Genomic DNA, 27,821 nt, shown 5'->3' on the forward strand with positions numbered 1-27,821 from the left:
ACACACCATATAGGATCGTGCCCTTAAGCCATCCAGAGTAAATTTACCATAGCTACCATGATGTATCAGAAAAAATTGTCTGCTAAGGTTGATAAATCGGTCAATTACCCGCTTCCTTGACTTTTATTCTTGTGTAAATGTTTTTATCCTTACATTACCAGTACCTACAAGAAGACTATCTGTACGTTGCCAAAACCAACTATTTAAATTACTAGCAAATCCTTAATTTCTATGAACAAGATTACAACAGGCTCATTTTAAAAAGGTTTCTAAACACCAAAGCGATAGCTCCAGAAAATAAAGCTCCCTTGCTGTCATTATTTGAGGCCACTGTCTCCATGTTTACTCTTGCTCTGTGTGCGACCCTCAGCCCACCTGAACACCACAGCAAGAGCACCTGCTGCCTTTCCATCGATATCCCCTCCATGGCTGAGCATATACACAGAGCATGAAGTTCCCAGTCTCCCCTCAGCTGGTCCTATCAAGGCCAAACCACCTTCCTCCCCAAGCCACACGCTCCCCCCACCCCTATAAAATAGGAAGAAATCTTTAACATACAGAGGAAAGTAAAGACAAGCAAATGCTACTGCAACATTGCAGTTACTGACTTCATCTTCAAGGTAGAGATGCTTTAGTGCCCCTGGTGGGAATATAAAGAACAGTGTAATCCTTGCAGGTGCCAGGAGAGTATGAGAAAACCACAGAAAGCCATTGACCTTGCCTCGAGATGATTTGGGCTCAAAATGGAATATTAAATCTATGGCAAGGTAGATGTGCATGATCTCAGGTAAAATTTCCCCTTCCATACTTCCTCTCTCACTGGTAATAGCAAGAGCTTCCAGAAAAGGAGAACAGAAAATACCTGACTAATGACACAGAAGCTGAAACCAAAAGGATAATGATGTATCATCCTTCTTCCTCTACACGCAAGAGTTGTTAAATACAAAGGACTGTGCAACAGATCTATCTATTTTCCTGTATCTCTTCAAAGGCATAGTCAAATTTTGGAATTGAGAAGTGGAGAACTCCCACCAGGGTTTGTACAGGGACAGACTAACATAAGCCCAGCATAGCTTCAGTACTTAAGGAAAGCTCTTTAGAAGGTTTCAGCAGCACTGTAAAAACATACAGCAACATCCAGAACATATGCAGTCATTTCAAGGAGCACATTTTCCATCTTTTTCCCCCGATTACCTCTGTTCCTCCAAGGGACAACTGATCTACAGATGCACAACCTCAACCATCATGACCTTGGTTTCCCTGAGAAACTAAGTGCATCTTTCCTACACGACATTAATTAGAATACAGGCTCTCTTTCAAGCGGAAACTATCTTTTTGTTGGGTCACACATGCCTAGGACAGCAGGCTTGTACTGTTATGCACTATACAAAAACAACAAAGGAGAAGGAAACTATATTTTGTTGTCACTCTCATGCACAAGGTAATCCTTGGGAGCACTTTCTGATGTCTAATCACTACCATAGAAAACAGAAGTCCAGGAGACACTCAGCTGAAAGAGGAATCAGAAGTCCTACAGAAAAACATGGTATTTCTGATCCGCTTTCTCCATGGCTACTCACTCTAATTTCCCAAGCCAGGCCAACAGTGTCAGTTATAATACAAATGGCAACCTTCACTTCTCCTCCTCCTGCCAATGGATTAAAGGCGTGCTGTGCCTTCTCTTGAACCAGTTCAAAATAGCTTCTCATTCTATTAGCTTCTGAATCTGCCAGTAGTCTTCAGGGAGTAACCCTGATATAACACAAGTGAAAAAATGATGTTTCTCTACGTTCCTATCTTTCCTGACCGGTCTTCTCCAGCTGGTCTGATTGATTGGCAAAGGTGAAAAAAAGAGAATAATTATCAGTGACAAAAGCAGTGAGTACATCACAAGTGGTTTTGGAGAAAGAGAAAAAGGAAGAAAATTGGTCCTCAACAGTGTAGTAGTGCTACACAAGGATTAAAGCTGGGGGGGGGGGGGGGGGGGGGGGGGGGAGGGAAGGGGAAGCTGTGAAGCTCCCCCAATAGGTGTGAAGAATCTCTGAAGAGAACTTCCTGTTGAGCCACAGAAAATAAGAAAGAACAAGAACTCGAAAAAGCTGGAGATTTCACGTCTGTAAACTGTCCTGCCAAGCCTTCAAACATCCCCACAAACATCATACAACCCCAACAGCTGTCATTGCAGTCCAGAACTCTTGGACCCAAAAACCATTCCAAGGAACACAGTTATAACTTACAGCACCAGTAAAATAGCAAGAGAAAAATTCTTGCTTGCCAAAGGGAGGTTTTCATCTCCTGAGCACAAAGTTAACCCAGCTAGCTTCTAAGGAAGGAAGAAGAACACAGCCTCTCTCCCTATCTCTCTGTCTATTTCTGCAGGAGTCTGGCTGGCTGCTCTTCATATAAAGAACATATTGGAGTTTGAAAAACTGTCAAAGAAGTGGTTGCATTTGCCTGCCTTGATAGTATGATGTACTGTTGTACATTCTGACCTATGCTTACTCTGACTTTCTTGGTCAGCTCATTATTTCCTTCTCTGAGCATGAATAACTTCCCAACAGCTCCAGTGGCATTCTGGCAAAAGCAATTGATTCCACTCAATTCGGAAGAATCGCTACTGCTACATATTCAATAATCCGGACATTTCTCTTCAGTTTACGCATAGGGCCAGGTTCTCTCCTGTGTGACATGTGAGTATCTGGCAAAGGAGGAACGCAGCACAAGCCTTTACAGCACTCCAATTCTTCCTTGTGTTTTCTAGCTTAGACTCAGCCTGGAGACTCAGCTTATCAACAGCAGCTGGAAATGGCTGCTAACTAGCAATAAGTAGATCTGAGTGTGTTCCAGCTGCGGCTTCATCTCTGACCCTTTCTATCTCTGATTCACAGTCTGTTCTAAGTTGCAGTGATACGAAGATGTATGAAACAATGGTATCGTTTCTCTCCTAGGAACATCCCCATGCAATGAGAATCCCCATTTGGGAAGGCCAAGGCAACTTCCATAACATTTTGCATCACCCTAGCAGCACCAGGGACATCAGAGGAAGGCTGCGAAGTTGGCTCATTGCTGATAACAACAGTATTTTTAAACTAGGACTTAATGTTTAAGCGGAACTCAGTGAAGTCATCTTCAATATTTAGAATAATTTAAGTTGGAAAGGCAGTGACAGCAAATACTATGAACTTTCTTTCCCTTTTATTAAAATACAGAAAGAGAAAACCCCACACTAACCACTCAAAACATTGACTCCTAGAAAAAGACTTTTGAAATATATGGAATTGTTGCTTTAGAACACATTTATGAAGATTGTTCCAGTGATCAATAAAGTAAAAGAAACAACAAAATCAGCCAGAAACCCCTATGTCACTTTAACACACAGGCTACAATAAACAAGATGTGGGAATACTCAGATCAAGCTGCTACAGTGCCTCTAATTATTCCTATTGTGTTTACAACCTCTACCGAGGGGTCACAAAGTGAAGGGAGAAGCTCACAAATCGTATGTATGGCAATATTCAACCATAGCAGGTGACACCAGACCAGCGTACCTACTTTAACAAAGATCTTTGGGTTTGACTAGTTTCTGATTATTTTTTACTATATGCAGCTTCTCCTGCTCTGTTTTTGGTAAATAATGTGCTCCTGATTTACCATTTTACTCTGCCCCCTTACTCACCTGAGGTGCTTTATGCACATTAGCTTTCCAACCGGTTCAGAAACAAAAGGTTTAGGTTTCAGATACTGAAATTATTACTTCTTGTGAGTGTCACAGGAATCTAGTTCCCTATAATTTAATTTTTTCCTCTCTCCCAAAGTCAGATTAAAACATTGCAAATTATATTCTCTGTGTTTCTAATTCCTCCCACAAGGATGATATTATGGTAACGTATCTAAGGGAAGCTTCAAGAAGTGTTTGTTTTGTTGTGCTGTGTTTGCTACCAAAGACAGCTGCTTTCTCCGTCCCTGAGAGGATTGCTTGGGGTTAACAAGCAAAGCCAAATAAGAAAGGATTAGGAAGCTACTCGTAGTGGTAGGTGAACACACAGAAGCAGACCTTTCCATGTGGAATAGGCACTCCTCAATCCTAGACACACTGTTTAAGGCACTGCCTCAGCTTTCAACCTTAAGAAAAGTCAGAGGTCACACAATTAATGTGCAAGCACTGAATAAAAAGTGGATATTCCTCAAACCTTATCTTATTTTAAAGAGATTTAGGATTCTGTGCCAAGCTCCTAGTACAAGAAACTAATGCTATGGCTACTTAGGGCACAGACACAGCATAAATGGCAGCAACCCGTTTCTACACTCTGCCTAAAAATTCACCTAAAATCCAGAAGCAGAGGAATAGCTAGAAGCGAACGGGAAGTCTCCCGTTCATGTCCATTCCATTGCTGGCTTTTCTGCTGAACAAACAAACAAGTGTGCCAATGGCAGTGGGATTTGATTTTATTTTTTCAAAGTGATTTTCTTGGCTGAAAACTCTGTGGGCTTTACCAACAGTTTTTATGCAGGCCAGTAAATGCCTTCAAAGACAACAACTCTGATTCTCATGAGAGTATGTCTATACTAAATAACGCAGTGCTATGTAGTGATATCTGAGCCAGCTTGAGTATACCCACAAGTATTATAGCTGAATTAACCTGGGTAGACTGCTGTGATAACTGCCTCCCGTACACAAGGTAGCTTATTTAGAGCTTGCTTTGTTATCTCAATGTGGTGCAGCACTGTGCAGGAAGACAATATAAACAATTATGGTGAAGTCTATTTAGACCTTACGGGCAATGTAAAAGTACCTCAAGGTGAGCAGAAGAGCCCCCTTCAGAGTTATTCGCCGTGCAAAGAACTCCCTTTGGCAACGCAGAATTGACAAAAGGATTATGTCAGCCCTTCTTTGCCAGAACAAGGAGCAGGGTGAGAGCCTGGGGGCAGCAGAAATTAGAGCAGCTCTAGGCCGTTATGCTTACGCCGGTGCCTAAGAAGGGCTCTTCATGGGCTCAAAGTGCTAGAAATACAGAGGTAGATAAGGGGAAGTTCTGCTCCAAACACAGCTAAAGAAATGGGTCCTCAGTCACTAGCTGCCAGGTCTACATTTGGTGCAGTGGTCTCTAAGGGGAGAAACTCTGGCTGTGCTTCAGGAAAGCAAGCAAACACAAACAGCTACACCACCAGCTGCTATCCAAATCCACTTGCCTGCCACCCTCTCCGTTCCTTACCTACTTTTCACTGCATGATCATCTAGCTGTGGAAGATCTATCCGTATTTTAATTTTTGAGAAATATTTTTGGTTTTGAGATGAGTTATTATTTGCACTACTACACAAGTCAAAGTGAAGTCTAGAAGTAGCTTGCAAAGAATTTGTGTTCATTAATAAAATCACACATGGGGATCCCTCATTAAGCTAAATACACTCTTGTTAAAGACATTAATTCTTTTAATGCATTTTTCTAAAAGTTACTTGTCATTTATTTTTAAGAATTCATAAAAATTCTAATTCTAATTTTTTACAACATCTTACAAATTCTAACAGGCACTAAGTTTCAGGACATGTCCAAAACATTCACTTAAAAAAGAAAGTTGTAATTTTAAACTAAGCTTGTGCCAAATCTTCTCCCTTACAGAAACTTTCAGATGAAACTTAGGACTGTGCAGGGAGGAATTCTTTGTACCTGCAGAGAAGGCCCTGCAATAGAGGAAAAACACAAAGAGCAAACCCCACATGAGGGCCAGCAGAGCTATAAGCCCTTCTTGAAGAATGGAGTCCCTAGAGGTAGGACCATGCAGAATTCAAAGGGATGATGACAGAAGCTTGCTTTGAGTTGCTTCAAAAATTTTATTTCTACCCTAGTGAGAGAGCATCCCAAATAAAAGAAATGAAACAGCGCAGATGTTTGGAACCTAATTTCGCTTTTGGAAACTGCTGATTAAACCATTCATTACAAGACCTCTACCACTCGGTAACCCTTTCGTTTTTAACACAATTTATTCTAAACAGCAGCTAAATCATCAGCCTTGCATAAAAACTTCTCTCTCTTGGTCTACTGTACTATCAGCACTAGTCATTCTTCCCCCCATTCTTTCCTCCCCACCCCTACTGCCTAAGTACCGAAAAGAACAAGAGAAAGGACTACTTACGCAGCATAGTTTTTTCTCTCCTTACTGCATATTTCTCAAAAAAAAATCCCCCCATAACTCTTTCATGATTCCAAATTAATCAAACTTGGGAATTAACAAGATCTGCGTGAATTCTTAACCTAAAAAATGGAACAGGCTTGTCTTAGTGTTAGGCTTAACTTGGGATTCTACTGCTCAGTGTAATTACAGCACAAGCAGGAAATCCCTTGAAAGGCAGGAGAAACTTTAAGGAATACAGCTAACTACTAAGCCAACAGGTTCAGACTAAGCATTCAAAATATTTGGAGTTTCGACCAAAGAGGATACCAGCCTGTAAATGAAGATATGTGAGGAAGAGAGTTGTCTTTGGGAGCATAATGCTTCCATAATTGTGACCTTAAGTTACCCTGTAACAGAGAAAAACTAAAAGACAAGCTCTTGTGTGAGCTTATGGATACACGTTGCTGAATCCTTCATTAAAGTAGCCACAATGCTGTGTATGTGTGCAGAACCAATGCTGACTGTACCCTGCAGCATGTGTTCTTTCAAATGAGTTTTCAACTGAGTCAAGTCTGAGTTTTATTATTTAACCAAATTTAAAAAAAAAAAAGAAAAAAAATCCTTGAGAAAAAAGATATACGCCTTTTTGAGTTTGTTTCTTTTTCCTTCAGCCCAATATCATTTAGTATTCTTCATGGCCATATCAGCCCATATCATTTATAATTCTTCATAGAAAACATTTTTGAAAGTGGAATAAAAAAAATAATTTTACTTTGCAGGTCAGAAGGAAAGAGGAAGACAATTCTCCCCACTCCCTTGAAAACTGGATTCTATTACATACTGCTAGCTACTTTATAATTCAGATTTTTTGCATATTATTATTTTTGTAAAACACACGATTCTTTAGCCTCCATACATCTTGAAGGGGCTTGTATATGTAAACCTAAATGATACAAATTATGTACCATGAATGGCAAACTAGGCAACAAAAAAATGGTACACTAGAAACAAGGACAAAGTATTATTTAGAAGATACACTCTCCAAGCATGACTCTAGAGAAATTTAACAGCTGTAACAGTAAAAGGATTCCAGGCATAAGACATATTAGCTCTCCCTAACCATCTGAACTAATGTCTATATTATGATTTCTTTGCAATGTGAAAGAAAAAGAAGTCCTCTACACAGTCCTTCATGACAAATCACATGCTTCATGTTAGAAACCCTTTTAACTTCCAAAAAGTCCTCTTTTGTAGGTCATGCTCTCATTATCTTGCTCTGGGATCTGGTCTGATTAAATTATAGGAAATTACTAATACTTCACTTTGAACAGCCAGCTCCTCCTGGCTCTTCTTCTTCTTTTTTTTCTAAACTTAATTCCTCCTACTCCTGCCTTCTTACATATGAAGAAGACAACAATCACTCTGTTTCAAAGATTAAGTCATACTCTTTCTTCATCCGTTTTAAAATTTAAAAGTAAAAATGTATTCCGTCTGCATGTTCTTACATTTCTCATTCCACTGCTCTACCTGCAGGTTTTCCTGTTTGGCCAACTAAAAAGTTTGTGGTTTTGTTCTATAATCTTTTGCACCCCCACTTCCTCTAAAATCTAATTCATAAGATCCTTAAGACTTAAGTAGCTTGATGAGCACAATGCTGACTCTTTGGTAGTCCAATTTATACTCCAGTGTGATTTATTCATATTTTGTATGATCAGACAAAACTAAGCCATAGTCTACCATTGAATGGCTTTAGACATTGATCATTGAATAATTTTATACAAGTGACTTAGTGTAGTATAGACAAGTGTAAGGCAAAAAAATAAAAATTAGCACACAAATTTAAAGAGACAGAAACTTTAAATGTCAGAAAGAATCCCCATAAAGGGAGAAGCTATTTCTGAAAAGTCTGTGACAACTTCGCTATCATGAGAGGGACAAAATAAGGACAGTGTTTTCAGATGGAGTAACGCGAATGCTACTCCATCCATGAAAAGGCTGCTGTTCATTTGAGAGGTACATTACAGTACCACCAGGACAACCGTGATGATAGCAATGAAATTATTAACCTAATCATACTAAGAATAATAATTTTCCCTACATGGATCCTCTTGTTGACAATGAGCTACATCATGAACCCTGCAGCGGCAGGAGGTTAAAAATAGTAAATAGAAAATACATTAAAAGCTTCCCCTTGTACATGCAATGTCTGCTAGTAAGGTAATAAACTCTATTAAAAGAGAAAGATTCCCATTCCTGGCAAAAGCCTTTTGTCTTGGAGGCAACTCTCGAATGCAGAATGATAGCAAAGGCGCTTCTGACACTGGGAAGTCTTTTGAAAAAACTATCCAACGTATCCTCTCGTGCTATCACAAAGTATCAAATGAAGCAAGCTGTAGAAATAAAAAAGAAGGAAGCTCTAAATCATTGTTAATTTACTCGTTTGACAGTATTTTCTTTACACTCTGATGATACAATCCAGCAATAAAAAACAATATAATAAAAAGCTTCACGGAGTTTAAGGGGTTTTTTTACTGTTAGAGAAACAGCCTAACACTTCAACACAGTATCTGGAACATCTAACACTGCACCTGACCATGCAAGCAAGAAGAGTTATGCCTCCTTGTTATCACATATCTAGCTTTTGATATTGAAAATGGTATTGTATCAATTCTGCAGCTTCTCCTTTAACAAAATAAATCCAACAGAAAATACTAGTGCAGTTTGTCCCACATTAAACACATTATTCAGAGAGTAGTAGTAGTTCAGGCTTTTCAATGTAGCATCTAATTCTGCCTGATACACTACAGTAAATGCAAGGTTTGTATAAATGGCATTGTGGCATTCATTCACAAACTGCACTGCTTACAAGCCTCCAACACAGAATCAAACACCAAGGAGTATTGATTGCTATGCTTAAGGCAATGTAGTGGTCTAGCTCTTAAACGTTTACTTGGGTGCCTCAAAACTTTCCAAAACTTTTACTCTTCAGGCTGAACTCTTCCAAGTCACATTTGTGCAGTTCAGAGGAAACAGACTTTCAGGAATTCTCAGAAAAGAAAGAAAAAACAGTGTGAGGTAGAATGGAAAGTAAGGCGACAAGGAGAAGAAAAACAGAGTAAAACTGTATTTATACATACATTTTTAAAGATTCGGCTGCTAACTGAATAGATAGGGAAAAAAATATCTAAGTGCTAAAGTAGCTGAAGGAGGGGGGAAAAAAAAAAAAACAAACACTAACACTTGCACACTAAAGAATGAGCAAAATTCCTTTAAACATTCCAGTGAAAATGAATCGACTTGTCTGAGTTAGTCGCATCCAAAAGTAATCATAAGACACACGTGCACTGGGAAAATCTTTAACTTAGGGACCTAACTCTGTCATTGTAAACTGAGTCTACACTGCCACAGTATTTAGTTTGGGTATGAATGAGCCATTGTCTACCCAGTAACTCCTAAAGTCTTTTCCTCATGCACTTGTATCTTAAATTAAAAAGGATGCATTTCCTCTAGTATTTCACTGAGTGTAAGTGATGCTGGCATCTGTGACTAAGCAGTTCCCCCCAAAAATTACTTCCTTACACATGGAAATTCCACTTAGAATACACGTTAATATTGGAGTCTCTAAGGGCCCATCCACCTGATTGAACCCTGAAAACCTCAGAGGGCTAGGCCAGATGCCCTCCAAAGGGCCCTTCCAAACTAAGTTATGCTGTAAACAACTCCAATGACTGGAAGTTCAACCTTAACTCTGCCCTTTTAAGCAGATGCCATCAAAACACAGTATTATTGCATCAAATAATACAAATCCTTCTTTTGTTGTTGTTCCTTCAACTGAAGTGTCAGTATCTAGCAACTCCTTGAAATGAAATTAAAATGTTGCAACCACCTGATAATTTAGCAAACTCTTGTACAGAGATCTTCTTCACCATAGCATGCGTTTTGGCAGTGTAGTCTTCTCTTGTGAAATTACCTCTGAACTTACAAAAGGGCTGCCCAATGAAGTCAATGGACAAAAGTATAAAATCAGGATCCTGTCAGCAGCAGCTGTATACTGTCACTTCAAGCAGCGTAACCGCGTTCTTCAGGTGCATTTCAGGGTACATGACAATTTATAACAAATTAATTAACGCCTAGAGATCCGAGAACACAGCTTCCTACCTAAGCTATACTAGAATCCACAGGACTTGCCAGACCAAGTTATATTTGCTCAGTTACATTGTAGCACTGGTAAATTATTCTGTGTATCAACATCTTACTATTTATTTCCCAAACAATTGCAACAGAATCCAAACTATCACTGAGAAGTTCAGTAGGATGCTACGTCATTCAGGTGCACTGGAGAGCATTCCTGCACCAGAAGCAACCTGTAACTTAACTTTGGAGTGAATCACAGTGTGATACCCACAGTGGGGCAGAGTTAAGGCTGAATACGGTATTAGCCATCTTCCTTCTAAATGCACATTCTTCTGCTGTCATTAATACTTCAAAATGAAATACACGCACCGTTCCTCTAAGAAATATATTGCTAAACCCAGCAAAAATTGTAGAATAAAAATGTATTTTACACTGAGTACCCATTAAAGCAACATGTTGCTAAAAAATAAATAAATCAGTATTTATAGCATTTGCACACTGAATGCGATGGATTCCAAGGCATTTTCTGAATCTGCAGGACCACAGGCTAGAACAGTACTCCTGCAATTCTTCATGAATTTTCTAATATATTATGATTATTATTGTCAAATAAGAGCTTTTAATCCAATGCAATCTTAGCTGTAAACCAAAACAAGCTGCATTAAAAAGTAGCATTCGTGTGGGACATATAGCACGTGCGTGTTTCACCCATCAGGAAAAAAACCTCCCATGAACTCAACTAAGAAAATTAATCCGAAAGAACTGCAAATTGGGCCGTGCATTTAAAAAATAATAATTAAAAAAAAAAAAAAAGACAAAAACACAACCAACAAAAACAACCCAAACAACAACAACAACAACAAAAAAAATCCCAAACCACAACTAACACAGGCGCAACTCGATCTGCACAATGACGGCAATTGTTCCCCGGCCCAGCAAACGCCGCGACTTGCCCCGGCGCGGGCGGTCAGGAGGTCGGGGCCGAGGGGAGCCTGAGGCGCAACCCGCAGGCAGGGGCAGACGAGAGCCCGGCGCCGGAGCCGGAGCCGAGCCCCCGCCGCCGCGCACGGGAGCGGCACGCCCGAGCGAGCTAAAATGGAGCCCAGGTTTGATGTCAGCCCGAGAGGCAGGCGGAGGGCAGCCGCACCGGGGCGGGGGCGAGGGCAAGGTCAGCCGCCGGCCCGGCCGCAGCGCCCGCCCCGCCGCCGCCGCCGCCTCCTCCTCCCGCCCCGAGAGCCCCTTTTCGCCTCCCCGCTCCCGCACGGCTTCTGCCAAACCGGGGCGGCGGCGCTCGCCCCGGTCCCCCCTTCTTCCTCCACAGCCACGCAAGGCCCTGCGCGCCCGGGCTTGGCCCCTGCCCCCGCCCGCCGCGCCGGGGCCGGGCGCTGCAGAGGCGGGCGCCGCGCTCCCGCTGCCGCCGCCTCCCCCGAGCCAGCCGCCCCGGCCGGCGCTCTGCGCGGGGAATTAGCGCCGGGGCGGCCGGTTCGGCTCCTCTAGCGGGCGGACGGCGAAAGGGCTGCGCGGGGGCAAACGGCGAGAGGAGGGAAAGGGAGAAAAAAAACCAACAATCCAAACCAACCCCCCCGCCCCCCAAGCAAACCCCACCGCAACTCAAGCCCTTGACTCGACTCCGGCGGAGAGGAAAAGGAGAGAGAAATATCTGCGGGGCTGCAAGTGCCGCCCCCAGCCCCCATCCCGCAGCCCCGGGCCGTGTGCCGGTGCTGAAGTGGGGGGGGGGGGGGGGGGAGAGAGGGACGGGGGAGCGCTGCCCCAGCCCCTTCACCCGCATAACGGAGGGCGGGGGGGGACGGGCCGCGCTCCGCCCGCAGCGGTGGCGCCCTCCGGGGCAGGGGCCGGGGCCGCCCCGGTGAACTCCCGGTGACCGAGCCCGGCTCCGGTACCGGCGGCTCAGCTCTCGCCCTGCCCCAAGCCCGGCGCGGAGGGGCTGCGGGCACGCTCGGAGCAGATGTGCCGGAGACAGACAAATGACCCCTCCATCCACCCACCGCTCGCCTTAAACCAACCCTGGGGCCAAGCAGGGGCAGGGTATTTTTAGGTCCCTTCCCCTCCGCCTCTCTCTCGATAGCTGCCGAGCGCTTAATACAAGGGGTGGGGGGGAGCGAGCGGGAGAAAAGTTAACTGTTTTGCAAAGAGGGGAGAAAATAGGCAGGGAGGGGGGAAGGGAGCAAGAAGGAGCAGGGCAGGGTGAGCTGTGTCAGGGGATGTGTGTGTGTGTGTGTGTGTGTGTGTGTGTGCGTGCGCAGGGGTGCCCGCAGGCGGAGGATCGGGATGCACTTTAGCCCTGTGCTCTGCTGCTCTCGTCTGGGGCAGCGCCGCCGAAGCCCGAGTCTCGCCTGACCCTTCATTTCACTGCGGCCAGGAGGAGCCCCGAGCCCGCCGCCGCCTCTCCCTGCTCTGCAGGGACCTCGCCTGCCACGGTCTGCCTCCCCGCCGCCCCCTCCCCCCCACCCACCCCCCCCGCCGCCGGCGGCCCGAGCCCCATACGGGGTGGCCGTGGGGTCGGTGTGGGGTGCCCCCACCGCCGCCGCCGGCCCCCTCCGCCCGCCTCCCCCCCGCTCCGGGGCCGCCCAGCCCCGCCGCAACCTTTAGCCGGGGACGGACCTCTCGGCTGGTTCCGCACAAGACGCCAGCAGCCGCTTCCCCTCTCGCCGCCCTCCCCTCCGGTGCTAGCCCCCCTCCCCACCCCAATAAAACAGACACCCCCCCCCCTCCCTCCGGCCCCAAAGAGAAACCCACACACACGCGCACCCCCCCCCACCCCCCCCCAGCACAAATGCACAATCACGGGCGAGGGGAGGGAGAGGGAGGAAAGGGCGAGAGACGCGAATAAAGAAGGGGGGAAAGGAGAGAGAGAGGAAAAATTAAAAGGGCACAAGGCTGTTCATCACCAACATGGCTGCCTTAGCTCAGACCTAAAAGAGGAATAACCCAGGCTGTGTCTTTGTCAGTTTCACCTCTGTAACCCTAAACTAATGCACGAAACGACGGAGGCGGCTGCAGAGGGGAAGGAGACGGGGAGAGGAGGAAGGAGAAAATGGCAAAAAGAGGGGGCACTTACGTGAAGAGAGGCGCTTGGGCTGCTCCTGCTTCCTCCTGGGCATTTTCCCCCTTTTTTCACATTCTCCTCCTTGGTTTAACGGGAGATCAAATAAGATCGGGAGGGGGGGGGCACAGCCAGGCACAAAGCCGGGGCCCCCGGGGGAGCTGCTAACCGGGGCGGGTTTTCCCTCTTCGCCGGGGGAAATGGGGCTGAAGCCGGTTTTCCCGGAGCCACGGCGAAGGGCTCGCTCTCCCCCTCTCTCTTTCTTTTTCCTCTCCCCCCCACCCCCCCCCCCAACCCGGTCGTGCACCTGGCTTGTCCCCGGTCGCAGTATCCCTCAGCCGCCGGGGATGTGTTCCCGGCGGGCGAGCGGGCGCCGTGCCGGGGCGAGGGCTGGCGCGGCGGTGGCGAGGGCTGCGCCCCGCGCGCCTCCCGGCCCCTAACTAACACTAACGGCGGGATCAAAGGGCAGCGGCGGCGGCGGCGGCGCTCACGGCTCGCCCGCGGGCGGCGGGCGGGCGGGCAGCGAGAGGCAGGCAGGGACACACACACACGCACACCCCGGCGGGCGGGCACACGCGTGCACACACACACACGCACAGACAGACAGAGAGACACACGGGCGGCCGGGCAGAGCAGAGGGGAAGGTGCCCCCGGCTCCCCCGTGGCGCTCCGGGCGCGGCGCGGCGCTGCGCGCCGGCGGGGCTCAGGCGGAGGATGCGCTGCCCCGGTCCTGCACCCGCTCCTAATTCGCTCTCTTGGGGGGGGGGGGGGGGGAAGAAAGAAAGAAAGAAAGAAAGAAAGAAAAAAAAAGGGGGGGGGGGGATTTGTAAGTACATTTGCACTGTAATGCCCTTATTGGGTGGGAAAATAACAACCACCACTTTTTTTTTTTTTTAAAAATTAAGACGTTTTGTCTTCCTATGTTAAGAAAGAAATGAAAAATTATATGAGTGCAAAGCTAAGCCCATAGATGTGTTCAGCTGTTCCTTCACAAAGCACAGGAGCCGGAGAAGCTTACTGGAACTGAACTTCAGTTTGGGGGGTTGTGGGGGGTGGTAATTAGGTACAACTCCCTCCGTGCCAAATTAAGTGTACAAAATAAGCAAGAAAGGAAGGTGGGCAAGTTGGTATGTGGATATGCTGTTCCAGTTATCAGGTTCTGACAATTTCTAGTGCAGGTCTTAAAAAGTGGAAAGAATGCAAGCAGCATAAATATCACAACTCCTTGAGAAGTGTGTGTGTCGGGGGGGGGGGGGGGGGGAGATTAGGTCACCCCTAACGGTTTATTTAACTGCTACATGATACTTCCACAGTGCACGCAGCAATCTGGACTTCTGAAATTTACTTTTTTTTCCTGCTGTAATGCAGGTATATGAAGCTTTATCCTGAAGCAATTCCAGCGTGCATTATGAAACCAGGATAGCAGTTTTCATTAACTGATACATACTTTCATTACTTCACAAATCACACATCTTTCTTCAAAGACAGACATGAAGGTGGGGGAAAAAAATAGAAGAGGGATTGGGTCTCACTAAAGCACAAAAGGTACTTGGTGAAAGAGAAGTGCTCTCTTTGTGACTTGCAGTCATTTGGATAAAAGTTCACACAGGGGTTGTTAATGATTTAAACTCTAAAACCTGTTACTACAATTGAAGTAACATGGTTTGAAGCACGGTTGTTTCATATAGCTCTCTCTTTGTGTAAGGAAACTTTGAATGTAGCAGAATACATAATCGAAATCATGAGTCAGATGTTGCAAAAATTTAAAAAATGCATTATTCTAACCTGTATACCTATTAGAACTTTTTTGCTTTTCACAACCTGACTCATCGTTTTATCATATCAGTATTTACCCTAACTTCAAAATTTTTTTTTTTTTTAAATAAACAACTGTCTAGGAAAACACAAAGCAGCAGATTTGCAACCTAAATCTTTTAAACAGTCAACTTATACTCTTAATCACCTCAAGTTAAAATGGTTTCAAATAATATTATACCCATTTTACAGCCACAATTATCTTTTCCACAAGGAAAAAACCCACAACCTAAATAAGAATTAAAAGAGTATATATACGAAAATCTCAGGTTCACTAGCATGCACGTGCAATTCTGAGTTTTAAAACCACATGTATAGACTACACTTCTGCTAAGACAAAACAGACTCCTTCCAACATCAGCTGGTTTATCATCTCACAACACAGCTAAAATACTTCAGCTAAAATACAGATTTACTTATTTTTAATCCAGAAGTAAAAACCAAAGCGTGTAACTGACAGAAACAGAGCTGGAGATTTTCGGGGGTGGAAATGAATCCAAAGAGCTACGTTACGCTTACTCATGATCAAGAGTACCAGAGTCAAAATTCTCTCAGAATATTTAGGTCCTGCCTTTTCCTTCCGTTCTCCAGATTATGATAGGTTTAGAGATTTGTATAGCATTTGTATAGCATTAATATTGATAACCAAAAATATCAGAGGCATTCTATTGCTCACAAACCTCAGTTTTGACATGCCTGGGACTAGCAACAGAACTTTGTTCACTAATAACAGTTGCAGTGCTAAACCCTTCTTAAATATTTTTTAAATACACTCTGGTGGCAATTGTGTTGAACTAAGCCAGCTTTGTGAGCAGCGGCTTTCTGTCCGTCCGATATCTGTGCAGGAGGCCGCAAAGTAGCCATTTCAAAAAGGGAAAGAGTACTGGCTCCGTGCTATGATCCACCGCTGCTGTGGCAGCTCTTCTTCAGGTGCTCTAGAAGAATGGGATGTAGGAAATACTGCGTCCTGCATCTCTTTCCACCCTCTATTCCTCATGCATTTCTGGCATAAATTAAAGCTGACATTGTCAGCATTAATTTACAATATGCTGTGTGGGTTTTTTTCCCCTCCATCATTTGAGACCCCCTTTAGGGGAGTTGAGGTGGCTGCAGCAAAGATGCTACAGGAACACAGCTCTTTGAAAGGGCCATGGGGACTGGCAAGCAATAGAGCAGCACTAAATCTCTCTGAGGGTGACCTTGGCTTCGATAGACATCCCAACAGTTTGCCTAAGAGTTTAGTGGGCCAAGCCTTAAGCCTGTTCTGCAGTGAAAGAAATCCCAATGGTTGAATGAATTACGAGGGAGAAACTTTATATACTCTAGCTCTGAAGAGTTTCTAATCCCATGCCTGGAATTAGTCTATAGGGGAACAACTTGGTTCTTCATATCTATTCTTGCTAATTGTGTTACTCCACATATTGTCCTAGTCAATGGATCATATCCAGCCATCACATTGAAATCAAAGACACATCAGTCCTAACTTTACCTTCTTCTATACATTGGTTTAAGGAAGATGACTAAGGGCATAATGCCATTTTAAAAATAATCTTCCACTATATGTTTGGTGGTATAGTAGAAAAAAGAATGAAGTCAGCTGACCATACTTTTGAACATTTCTAGTCCAAACACAAGAAAATAGTTGCAAGTCTTCCACAGATAACATAATATAAATAATGCATTGCTTCTGCAGGTCCTGCTATTAATAAGTAATGATTGTATGGCACCTTCCAAACACCAAACCTAGTTACACATATGAATTAAGTTGAGCCTCAGAAACCACTTTTGAACAAAGTAAATATTTTCTTCACTTACACATGAGAAAAATGAAACAAATTGAGTAAATAAGATTTTACACAGTAATAAATGATGTAACATTCTTAAAACCTTTGCAGGGTGTCTAGCATCCAAACTATCTTTATGTAACGTAACAAATACTTGAAAAGGTTGCTAAACAGAAACTTAAAAATTAGCTGACATCCTTGCTTTATTCTTTGAAACTCTAAAGAGTTGTGTTCCCAGCCTCAGATTTTTTTTTTTTTTTTTTAAAGTGTACTGAGTGGAAAAGTGGGACCATTTTAACCAGTTCTTGGGTCCCAAACCAAACTGTGGTATTAGGCCACAGACTACCAAAATGATGGTCAGGTCAGCTGTGCAACCCTGAGCATGCCAAGGAGAGTTATTCAGACTCCATGGGCTCTTTTTAATGGTACTCCTATCTTTAGCTTAATTTCCTATTGAACATAGAAAATATTTGCCTATAGCCCCTGTATTTCCAATACATAATATGAGGCACACTGCTTTTCATCAAAATTACCCTCTATCTCCCACACCTCTTGGAAGGATACCCTCAATGGCCGAAACTCCTCTTTTCTATTTTAATTGATGTCAATATTTCTATACTCAGCAGTAACTATGAATCAATCCTGCAAACAAGATTTGATTACAAACTTCTCTTTGCTCTAAAGCATTTAAGAGGCAAACACAAGAAGATGAACAAATCCATAGGATAACAGCTCATGGATACCATCATCCATGTTTGCAAATGCTCTGTAAACAAATAACATTAAGTAATGAATTTGTAATAGTAATAAATAATGACAAGGTAGTGACTGGAAAGGCCACCAACCAGTTTCACAAAGGCCAATAAGCAATGATCAGAAGTCATTACTATCTGATGATTATTACCTTGGGACAGGTAACAAACAATTACAAAGTGGGAGGTGGAGTTGCATAACCAGAAGATCCTAAACAACAGACAGGCTTTAGCTTTTATAAAAGGCAACCAAGTTCTCCTTCCCCAAAGTTTTCAACCTCTTCCTACTTGAAAGGAGAATTAAAGGGTCACAGTCAGTGAACTATCACAGCAACCTAGACAAAAACTTTTTGCAGCCCTTGAAATCATTGGCAGTGCACTCCCAACTCTTTAGCTGCCTATGCCATGCTTGCAAACAGACAGCATATTGAATCGGAAATGTTCAAGACCAAGATTCTCATGAATTCCACTACAATCTTACAGCCTCAGAATAGAGAGGCATCAGGAAGGAGGAGTGCAATCTATTCCTGCACCTCTTAGCTAAATTACAACTGGTTTTCTCAGAATCTTGTCCAAATCCTGTCAAACAAACTAGCCATAATCATTTTATAATAATTTCAACACAAGATGCGCCTAGTTGCAATGCAAATTTAACATATTATACTTCTTCAGAAGAACTGTGGTGTTTATATTTTTCAGCTGTTAGTATAGCACACTACCTAGGAAAGGTGATATAGCTCCTAATTGCAATTAAAAAAATAAATCAATTCCTAAAGCTGCTAGCCTTAAACCCATGCTGATACATAATGCTAGATTTTGCAGGCCAAAAATACATTGTCCATAGGTCTGGAGAGGGATTACATTAGTGTCCACATCTTTTTGTTGCTACTCAGATACTATGGGATGTCTCTTCAGATTTACCAAGGAGGTCTCATGATTATCTTATCATAAGTGTAGTTAGCTTTTTCAATTCCCTAAGTCATAGAATGGTTTAGGTTGGAAGGGACCTTAAAGATCATCTAGTTCCAACTCCCCTGCCATGCGCAGGGACACCTCCCACTAGACCAGGTTGCTCAACCTACTATACCACCTCCTCATAGCCATTTTCTGTAAGCACATTTTGCAAAAAAAAAACAACTCACTTGAACCTATCACTATTAGACTTGAGTCTACAGATACTTGAAATTCTCCCCCAAATCTGAACCAGCAACATCTTACCCAGTACAGATTAAATATAGAAAAAACAAATTAATATTTTACAACATAAAATACTAAGCAACTTCTGAACTGATGAGAAGAATTTGTTTAGTCAACTGGGGACTGGAACACTTAGCTCAGGGCTATTACATTTACAAATGTGGAAATAAAAAATGATAAATATCTGCTCCAATCCTTATCTTTTTGCACTACTTTCCATTCTCCATTTAAATGCATTCAAATCAATGGCTTTACCCCATCCTAAGAATGATGTAAATTAAATCAGAGTGAGATACAGAGCATTTCCTATGTCATTTTGCTTCCGCTTAACATTTTGTCACTGGTTAATTGAAAGTTTATGCACATGCTCATTAGCAAACACCTGCCATGGTTTAAGATGTTACCGTCCTCCTGGAGAAGCTAACTGCTTCCACCCCCAAACTGGCAAAATAGAATGCATTTGGCCTCCTCATCTGCTTCAGTGTGAAGTCTTGCAGCTTAGTTAAGTAGCAAGGCAATAGCATTTTAAGCCACAGCTGTTTGCTAAATGAAAGTGTGTCTAAGTTCCTAAACACCTTGTTACATATACGTTGAGAGGCAGAGTCTCTGCTGTACCTGCAAGGTGGCAAATTCCTCAGGGAAATCAATTCTGGTTTCTCAATTCACTAGCTAGTTTTCTGTTAAAACACTAGAGTAATACTGACACTGCTCTGGACCCCGAGAACTGGCAAGGTCCCAAGGAACTCATCTACCATCTAGGACTGTGCATTTACCAAACTCATCTCTCTCTCTCTGACATAGCACCTTACCAGAAATATAGCAGGAGGAAGGCAGGCACAGAAGTGGACATTAGCGGCAGTGGTGCCAAATGGAAATACCTTAACAGCTTAAAGAAAGGTGAGATAGAATAGAAGGGCAATTGGGAGACAAGAAAACATGGTGGTGCTGAGATCTTATGTTCCTAGGGAAAAGAAACACATTAAGAGAGAGGAGGAGTATGTGGAGATCAATCTTCTAGCAGACTTCACCTGCCTGGTGTGATGAATTTCACATGGCATTCAGCTATGCTTCACCATGCTGCATGTCCTCAGGAATCAGCCCTCACCTACTGGCAGGCTGCATGCCAGCCTGCTGTCACCGCTGCCTGCTGAGCATGAAGTCATGTGGCCAGTCCCCTCCTGTAGGGAATATCTTCTTGCATTGGCACTTCCCCATCGTACTGAACAGCACAGAGGAAAAGGTTATTTGTCTTTTGAGATACTAGGAATAAAGTCTCGTCTTCTTGACACCTGCTGACACGGTTTGATGAAAATACCGCTTCTAGTCCCTACTTTTCAGCAACACTAAGGCCACCCAGCGTTTTCAAGTTTGTAGTTTACAGTAAGATGCACATTATTTGTCCATAAGAAGTAGACTAATAATAGGGAAAAATCACAGAGTAGTGGAAAGCTTCATGAGTAGGAAGAAAGGAGAAGAGGTAACGCCTGGAGGGAAGCAGCTTACATTTCCACACAAAAAAGCTGAGGAATGCACCCTTAACAAGAAAGCTGAGTACACCTTCAACAAGTCTGCAGACGATATAAAACCGGAAGGAGCAGCTGATATACCAGGTGGTTGTGCCACCTTTCAGAAGTACTACCTTGACAGGCTGGAGAAGTGGGCAGAGAGGAATCTCATGAAGTTCAAACCAGGAAGTGCAAAGTCCTGCATCTAGGGAGGAATAACCCCAGGCATCAGCACATCCTGGGGGGCTACCAGCTGGAAAGCAGCTTTGCCAAGAAGGACCATGGGATCCTGGTAGACAACAAGCTGACCACGAGCCAGCAATGCACCCTTGCAGTCAAGAAGGCCAATGTTAGGAAGATTGCTGCCAGCAAGTCTAGGGAGGTGATCCTGCACCTCTACTCAATGCTGGTGAGGCTGCATCTGGAGTGCTGCGTCTCATTCGGGGTCCCTGCTACAAGAGAGATCTGGACTTACTTGAGTGAGTCCAGCACAGGGCCACAAAGATGATTAAGGGACTGAAGCATCTGTCATATGAGGAGAGGCTGAAAGAGCTGAGACTGTCTACCCTGGGGGAGAGAAGGCTCAGGGGGATCTTATCCATTTGTACAAATGTCTGATGGGTGGGAACGAAGTTGAAGGAGCCACTTTTCAGCAGTGCCCATAGACAGGATAAGAGGCAATGGGCACAAAATAAAAAAAAAAAAAAAACAAAAAAAACCAAAAAAAAACAAACAACCCAACCAAACAAGAAAAAAACCCAATCAAATGGAAAAAAAAAAAAAACACAACAACAACCAAACAAACACAAAACCCCCAGAAAATTCCATCTGAACACAAGAAAACATTTTTTTACTGTTAGGATGGTCAAACACTAGCACAGGTTGCCTGAACGACCCGCTCTAGCTGATCCTGTTTGAGCTGTTAGGTTGGACTAGATGACCTCAAGAGGACCCTCCTAACCTAATGGTCCTAAAATGGTCCTGTGAAAGTATTTTAAGGTGAGCATTTACTGTTTCCTAAACATGGTATTCACGTCTGGTTTTATGGGAGTAGTTTACAGAATACAAATATTCCACTCTGCTTTTTTAGCTACTAAGACTTTTCACTAAAAACACCCTTACAATATCCAGAATCCTTTAACGTCCAAATACTTATTTTAAAAATTCCTACTGGTTTATGAGCTACTTCCTAACAGAAAAGATTAACTAATCATTCCAAAACCATGGTTGGTGTTTTATTCCCTCACTTTTCTTCCCTCAGTATGTTTTTACAAACTAAAAGAAGCTATAAGATAACTACAGAGCAGGCAAAAGAATGACTGTATTTTTAACCCCTATAAAATGCATGCACTGGAAGTTTGCTGTCTTTTTTCTTAAACTTTTCTTAGACATTTGCAAAGCATCATTACCTCCACTTTTCAGCTGGGGACATGCACTCTGCCTCCAACAGCAGCACATGCTAGTTCAGTAACAAAGCTAGACGTAGAATTTTAAGGCTGCTGTTCCCAGAAAACCATTATCACCAACACATACCTGATGTGTAGGTGATGTGGCCACAGGATTTAATTGCTTTTCCTGCTAACCTGCACCCATGCTTCCTCTGTGCAATTCTTTTCTTTTACCCGTAAGTATACAGCTTACGCATATATCCCCTCATATATGATGGCTGCTGGCCCTAAAGGTTTCTATTTCATGGAAGTAAAACTCATGAGGTACCCATATAATTTGACTTCTTGTTGCTCTTATTCTCATTTAGATTTTAGGACAGATACAGATACTGCTGTACACTGAGAAACACCCATTGATTCCAGCAGCATTATTCAAGACCTAAGGTGCTCAACGCTGCATAGAGGTCATGGTGGCTCTTGGCAAAGAGTAGCATGCTCTTGCCTGCAGAGGGAGTAACGGACCCATGCAACACACTCCCGCACACCTCTTTCCCCCCCAACTGAAGCAACAAACAAAATGAAGGATTTGTGGGGCAGCGGTTTTGCCCCTCTGTATGCTTCCCTCCTTGAAAAGCAACTGTATGAATGGGGAATTGAGGCCCTGAAAATGGCCTAGAAAGAATTTGAGCGAATCTGTTTATCCCTTTGTATACGTCAGACAACCCCCCCCTCTACATTTTTGCATTAAAGAGGAAAGTGGGGAAGAGAGGAGCAGAACCGTTCTTAAGGTAAAGGGAGGAGTACTTTTCCTGTACTTCCTACACGGGAAGGATTTTGCATGAGCCAAATTGATGGAAGCTGGCAGGAGCCTTAACAGTAAGTATTCCCTGCCTGGCCCAGAGAAGCTATGGATCTCCCACTTAGTCTTGTGAAGGTCATCAAGCAGAGGATAAAAGGGAAAAATCAAAGGTGAATGACTATTAGAGAAGAGGTCCAGCAAGGCAGTTGACTTGTGCAAGGCCTATCAGTTTTAAGATGTTTTTGTTTTCTTGGAAGTCTTTGTTATACTTGGGAGGGTTTATTCATTCTAATGTATTGAATGGCAACTAATGAGAAAACAAGTAAGCCTTGTTGGTCTCAATAACCATTAAGTTAGGTGGCCTCTACCCCAAAGCGCCAAGAACAGTGCTCATCAGAAACAAGACATTTTGGTTGCCTCAACAAGAGCTGTATCAAGTCAACTCAGGAGGGAGATAGTGGGATTCTTTCATTTACATGGGGAAAAAAAGCAAAATCAGTGGCTTTTAAATCATCAGCTGAGGAGCAAAACAATTGGGAAGAGGGCCAAGAAGGTACTCAAGCGCAGCTTTCCAAGAGAAAAAAGCATTGGAGAAGGTACCACAGTGGAGCTCAGATTAGGAAGAAACAGTGTGGAATGTCTTTCTGATCTTCTAGAGTAAAAAAAGAAAGTCTGCTCAGTGGAGAAGAGTAATGCAGAAAATATGACAGGAACTCTCCTGTTCAGGGCTTATCAGCTTTATATGATTCATACAACCCTCCAGTCCCCACAGCTGTGATACCACGTCAGACATAATTACTTCTGCTGCCCAACTGGGTATGCTAATCAAGGAAGCTGGGTCAAGTCCGACCACCACCTACTTCCCTCCCCTCTATAGCTTTTAATCAACTTATTAAAAATGTTGAGAGCTCAGCACACTCTTCACTGGAGAATATATAAATATGAAGACTGTTATCCTCCATTGCTGACATTGTTGGAGATCTTCACAACACATGGTCTTTTACCAAAGATCATGCTTTATGCCCTCAGTGCCTGTATATTATTAAAAAGCATAAAGTCCAAAAAGTTACCTGGAGCTAGATACTCCAGGTTCCAAAATACAACACTAAAAAAGAAAGACAAAACTAAAATATCACTCACAAACCACCCCCCAAAAAACCCAGAAGATGCTAAAAAGATGAGAACACTTAGGCTGCAAGGAAAGTTCTAACACTTTCTTGCTTGACAGCTCAAACATTTGAGCTGACTGAAATTGTCACCCCATCATATATTAGGAGAAAATATCTAACTTATAAACCTTTTAAGCTTAGAGGTCCTCTCTCTTCCCAAGTTACTTCATCCAGTTCTTTACTCCTCCTCGTTTCTCTCATCTTATCCTTACGACTGAAGCACATCCCTCCCCTTCATCCAGTCCTGCCCCAAAACATTCTTCTACATGAACATCTAAACTTTATATTCTTCCTCTGATCAACCATCCTATCAAATTCAAAACTTCTACCTTAATTTATTGCTAAAAATCAACGATCCTTACCAAACTCTTTCCCATCTCCAAATTGCTGTGCCTTCCACAACTTCCTGTAGCATGAACACTTCTCTGTCCAGTGTCTTTCAAAACGGGCTGCCTATACTTTTCACACTGACCTTCTCTGATAAATTGCTCATCTCCAGGCCCCGTTAAAGTTTCCCGTTATCTCAGTGACACTGTCCCCAGTCAAGCTTCTCACACTACTGAGCATCTTACTCTTCTTAGCCGCTCCTTGTACAACCTAGACTCAGGATTTTACTGTCACAAGTAAAGCCATCTTCTATACAAAGTGGTAACATGATTTTGCCACATAGTTGTGGAGGGGAAAAAAAAATAATTAAGGAACTCTAAAGGCTAAGGCCCTTAAAGCTCTTTCCTAGGGGACTATATCTTCTCAGAACCCAAACCGAGGCAGCTATGCTATCACACACTTGGAGTGAAGGCGCTTCTTTCTTGGCCCACGTCCAAGAGCCAGGCAACTCTTCAGGCCTTGCTCACCTGTCCTTTAAGACAGGCAACATCAAAACTCCTGTATTCAAAATCCTTCTCACAAAAGGGAGAAAGTCTGCTGAGGGAAAACACTGTGTCAATATACAGAGGATGACAAAGTCACAAATGCAGAACGATTAGGTTACAGGCCAATACTTGTTTCCTAGCGATAAGGTTAAGAATACTGAAGATAAGATAGTGACGTATTTATGGGTGCAGGAATAAAAATCCTGCACCAATTTAAGTCATTTTTACACCTTACTAAGCAAGGACAAGCTCATCATTCAATCAGCCCAGGACACGGCTATCTTTTGAAACCCACCACACCTTCCTGATGCATTTGGACAGAAGGAAACTGCCACGAGGTGAGAAGAGATTGCGCGCCCGGAGCAGTACCGACTCTCCCAAAGCCCTCCTTTGGCTCTGCGGGTCTCTTTCCCGAGGTTTGCGGGGAGCCCTTCTAGCACGGCAGCCCACCGCCCCGGGGAGGGACTCCCGCCTTTGCCTTTAAGAGCGGGGGGGGGGGCGGCGGCGGGCGCCCCTCTGCTCTCCCCTGTCCCGCCGGCCGGCGGGGCGCGCTCTGGGCATGCTCGGCGGGGCCGGGCCGGCCGCCGGGCCGCACCGGGGCGCTGGCGCCCCCCCCCACCCCGCCCCGGGACCGGGCTGCGGGCAGGGCCCGGTGCCGGTGGGAGCTGCGAGCCGGCGGCGGGCCGTGGCTGCGGAGGGCGGGCCGGCCGCCGGGCGCCGCTGGAAGGCAGCGGTACGGGCCGCCGTGAAGCACGGCTGTGTGTCCCCCGCCGAGCCGCCTTTGAAGGGGGGACGTGTAGGTGATACGTGGAGGGGACGGTAAATCACCTCATTAGCATGCACAACAGCGTTTTCAGAAGCGAGTCAAGGCTATGCCCCGTTGCGTTGCGATATTGGAGGCGACTGGGGCAATGCCGGCCTTAACTTTAGCTTTCTGGTTTTATCTCCGATTCTTACAGAGTGATTCTTAACATGGTTTTGGTGGAACCACGCTCCATTCAAAGGAAATGTTTAATTTCCTTTGTGTAAAAAGAAAAAAAGTGCCATTAAAAAACCCCATCAAGTCCTCTGGAAACACGTGCAACAGACTCTTAACATTACTGTTTCTGCTCCTTGAAGTTAAATGTGCTGAATTACTAAAAATTAGGTGATTAAAGCAAGACTTCAGGCAGGCCTTTAGCTACCATGTTGTGGAAACTGTAGTAATGTCAGCTTTGGAGTACATTAACACAAGAATTAGGAGAGAAAGCCAGCTCAGAAGAATTCATCAATGCCATTTAAGAAACAAGGCAAGCTGGTGGGTAGTTTATTTGTGCCTCACCATGTGCTCAAGGATGCTCGGTTTAGCAGCCAACTTTTTCCTTTTGCTTAATTAAAACTACAACATGAGTAGCAATGTTTTAAAGAAAACGACGTAGTAGGACAGCACATCCACCTGCACTTTTAAAGTCTCCCCACATACTCTATTAGATTCTCGGTGAAACGAAGCTGTTGTCTGTCCCGTAACACCTCCCCACCTCACGAGCTTCCCCAGTCCGATAGAAGATCTGCCACTGGACTTCAGCAGTAGCTTCTACTTGGGCCATTTTCATGGGGGTTTAGCTGTAGAACTGCTCATTGTTAACATGGAAGATGTGAATGACACTCTACAGGGGTTATGAATTTCACCCATTAATCTCAAACCAGTCAAATGTGTCAAACCAGTCAAAGAGCTAAAGCTCTTAATGATTCAACTACCAAAAAAAAATTTTCTGGTATGGCAATCTCTAGCCCAGACCTTTTTTCACAAGGTATTCGTGAATGTTATTACCCACCAGGAAAGCACAGAGAACAACTGCTGCTAAAACACACACACTCAATAGCAGCATCAGAGAAAGAATTAGACACAAAATTTAGGATATAGATAATCCCACACGGTAAATTACTGTGGTTTAATAAGTTGCTGCTCATCAGCTGAGCCTCCCTAACTGCTCTTGCGCACCCCCTCAGACTGTTATAACAGCAAGTACAATGTGTTAGACTAAAATACCTTTGTTTCACTTCAAATGTGCCAGAGATGAGAAGAGCACGCAGTCAGCTACCTCATTATGCCATTGTAACTCAATAGCCTGCAATAGTCAGTACAATCCTAAACCAGTGAGTTTTTAAAGTCCTGAATTGGAGGACACATACTGGAAATAAAGGAGTCACTCTGAATGTGCCAACTTATCCTGGATTCAAGAGCCAACTTTTCAGTTGAAACTACTAACCTTTTTTAGTTCTACCATTTTTATTATCTTTTTGATGACCATTTACTGAGCATCTAGAAAATTGCTACCTTTACCACTGAAAATGGGGATTTCCTCAGGTCTGCACCTTCTACTTGTTCCTTTGATTTTATTAAGTTGGTCATAGCAATAGCATTGCTGATGCAGTCAGGTTTGAATGTGAGAAAAAAGCATTACACAATGCACAAATACAGAAAAATTGGTTAAAAAAATGGGTCTTTTTTGTAGTGTCACCTCTAGGGCAGAATCCAGAATTGTGTTAGACTTCAGAGGTCCCCACATAGCTCATGACTGTAGGTGCCTCAAAACCAGATCTGTGACCAACCCCCACACTAAGAAGCTGCCTAGGGCTAGTAGAAAATAGATTTTAATCTTACTATTTGTTTATGCATTTTCCTCAACAAGTTTTGCCATGCTACATAGCCAAATATCAGGTAATAACGTACACTTTACAAAGTGCGTCTATATGGGCTGGAAACAGGTCCTTTAAAAAAGAAACTCAACTTAGTTCACCTGTATTCTGGAGTTTACTAACCTGTGGTCTGCAGTATGAAAGACTGTATGCCATCAACTCTTCTTTTAGCTTCCTGCCTCCTTCTCTGCTCCTTTGATCTGGAAGAAAACAGTAGCAACCAATACCTTTTCTGAGCATCCACAGAGGCTGGTAGTCGTGTTCTTGATTCAGATCAGGCTAAACTGGTCAAACTGTGTACTACGGTTCAGTCTCAGTTTGAATCTGGAAAACTTTTAACAGTGAAAGCTAAGTTTAGGTGCTTCCAGAGCTAAATAGCAGCTGAGGCTTTTTTCCCCTGATTGCGGTCTCAGATGTAAGGTAAGGTTTAGGCTTGGGGGAGAGGCTGGGTAAGTTTGGGGTTTTGGTGTTTTGTTTTGTTTTTTTTTTTTTGAACAGCAGTCGAACGCTAGCCCCTGAACACAGTCTGGGCAGATAGGAGCGTGGGGCAAG

At 43.8% G+C, this 27,821-nt stretch overlaps 1 protein-coding gene across 1 annotated transcript in view; it reads right to left on the minus strand.

Annotated features, from left to right (window-relative positions):
- ZNF827 (zinc finger protein 827) overlaps positions 1-13,367 on the minus strand; it is a gene marked incomplete at its 5' end in the record, with an annotated part of 110,933 nt that extends 97,566 nt beyond the window's left edge. Inside the window, one exon of the mRNA XM_082483123.1 lies at positions 13,325-13,367. Within this exon, the coding sequence (XP_082339249.1) occupies positions 13,325-13,367 (43 nt within the window). The remainder of the gene's footprint in view (positions 1-13,324) is intronic.
- Positions 13,368-27,821: the final 14,454 nt, after the last annotated feature.

The sequence above is a fragment of the Vanellus vanellus genome (genome assembly GCF_965231255.1).
Source record: "Vanellus vanellus genome assembly, chromosome: 4".
Lineage (NCBI taxonomy): Eukaryota > Metazoa > Chordata > Aves > Charadriiformes > Charadriidae > Vanellus > Vanellus vanellus.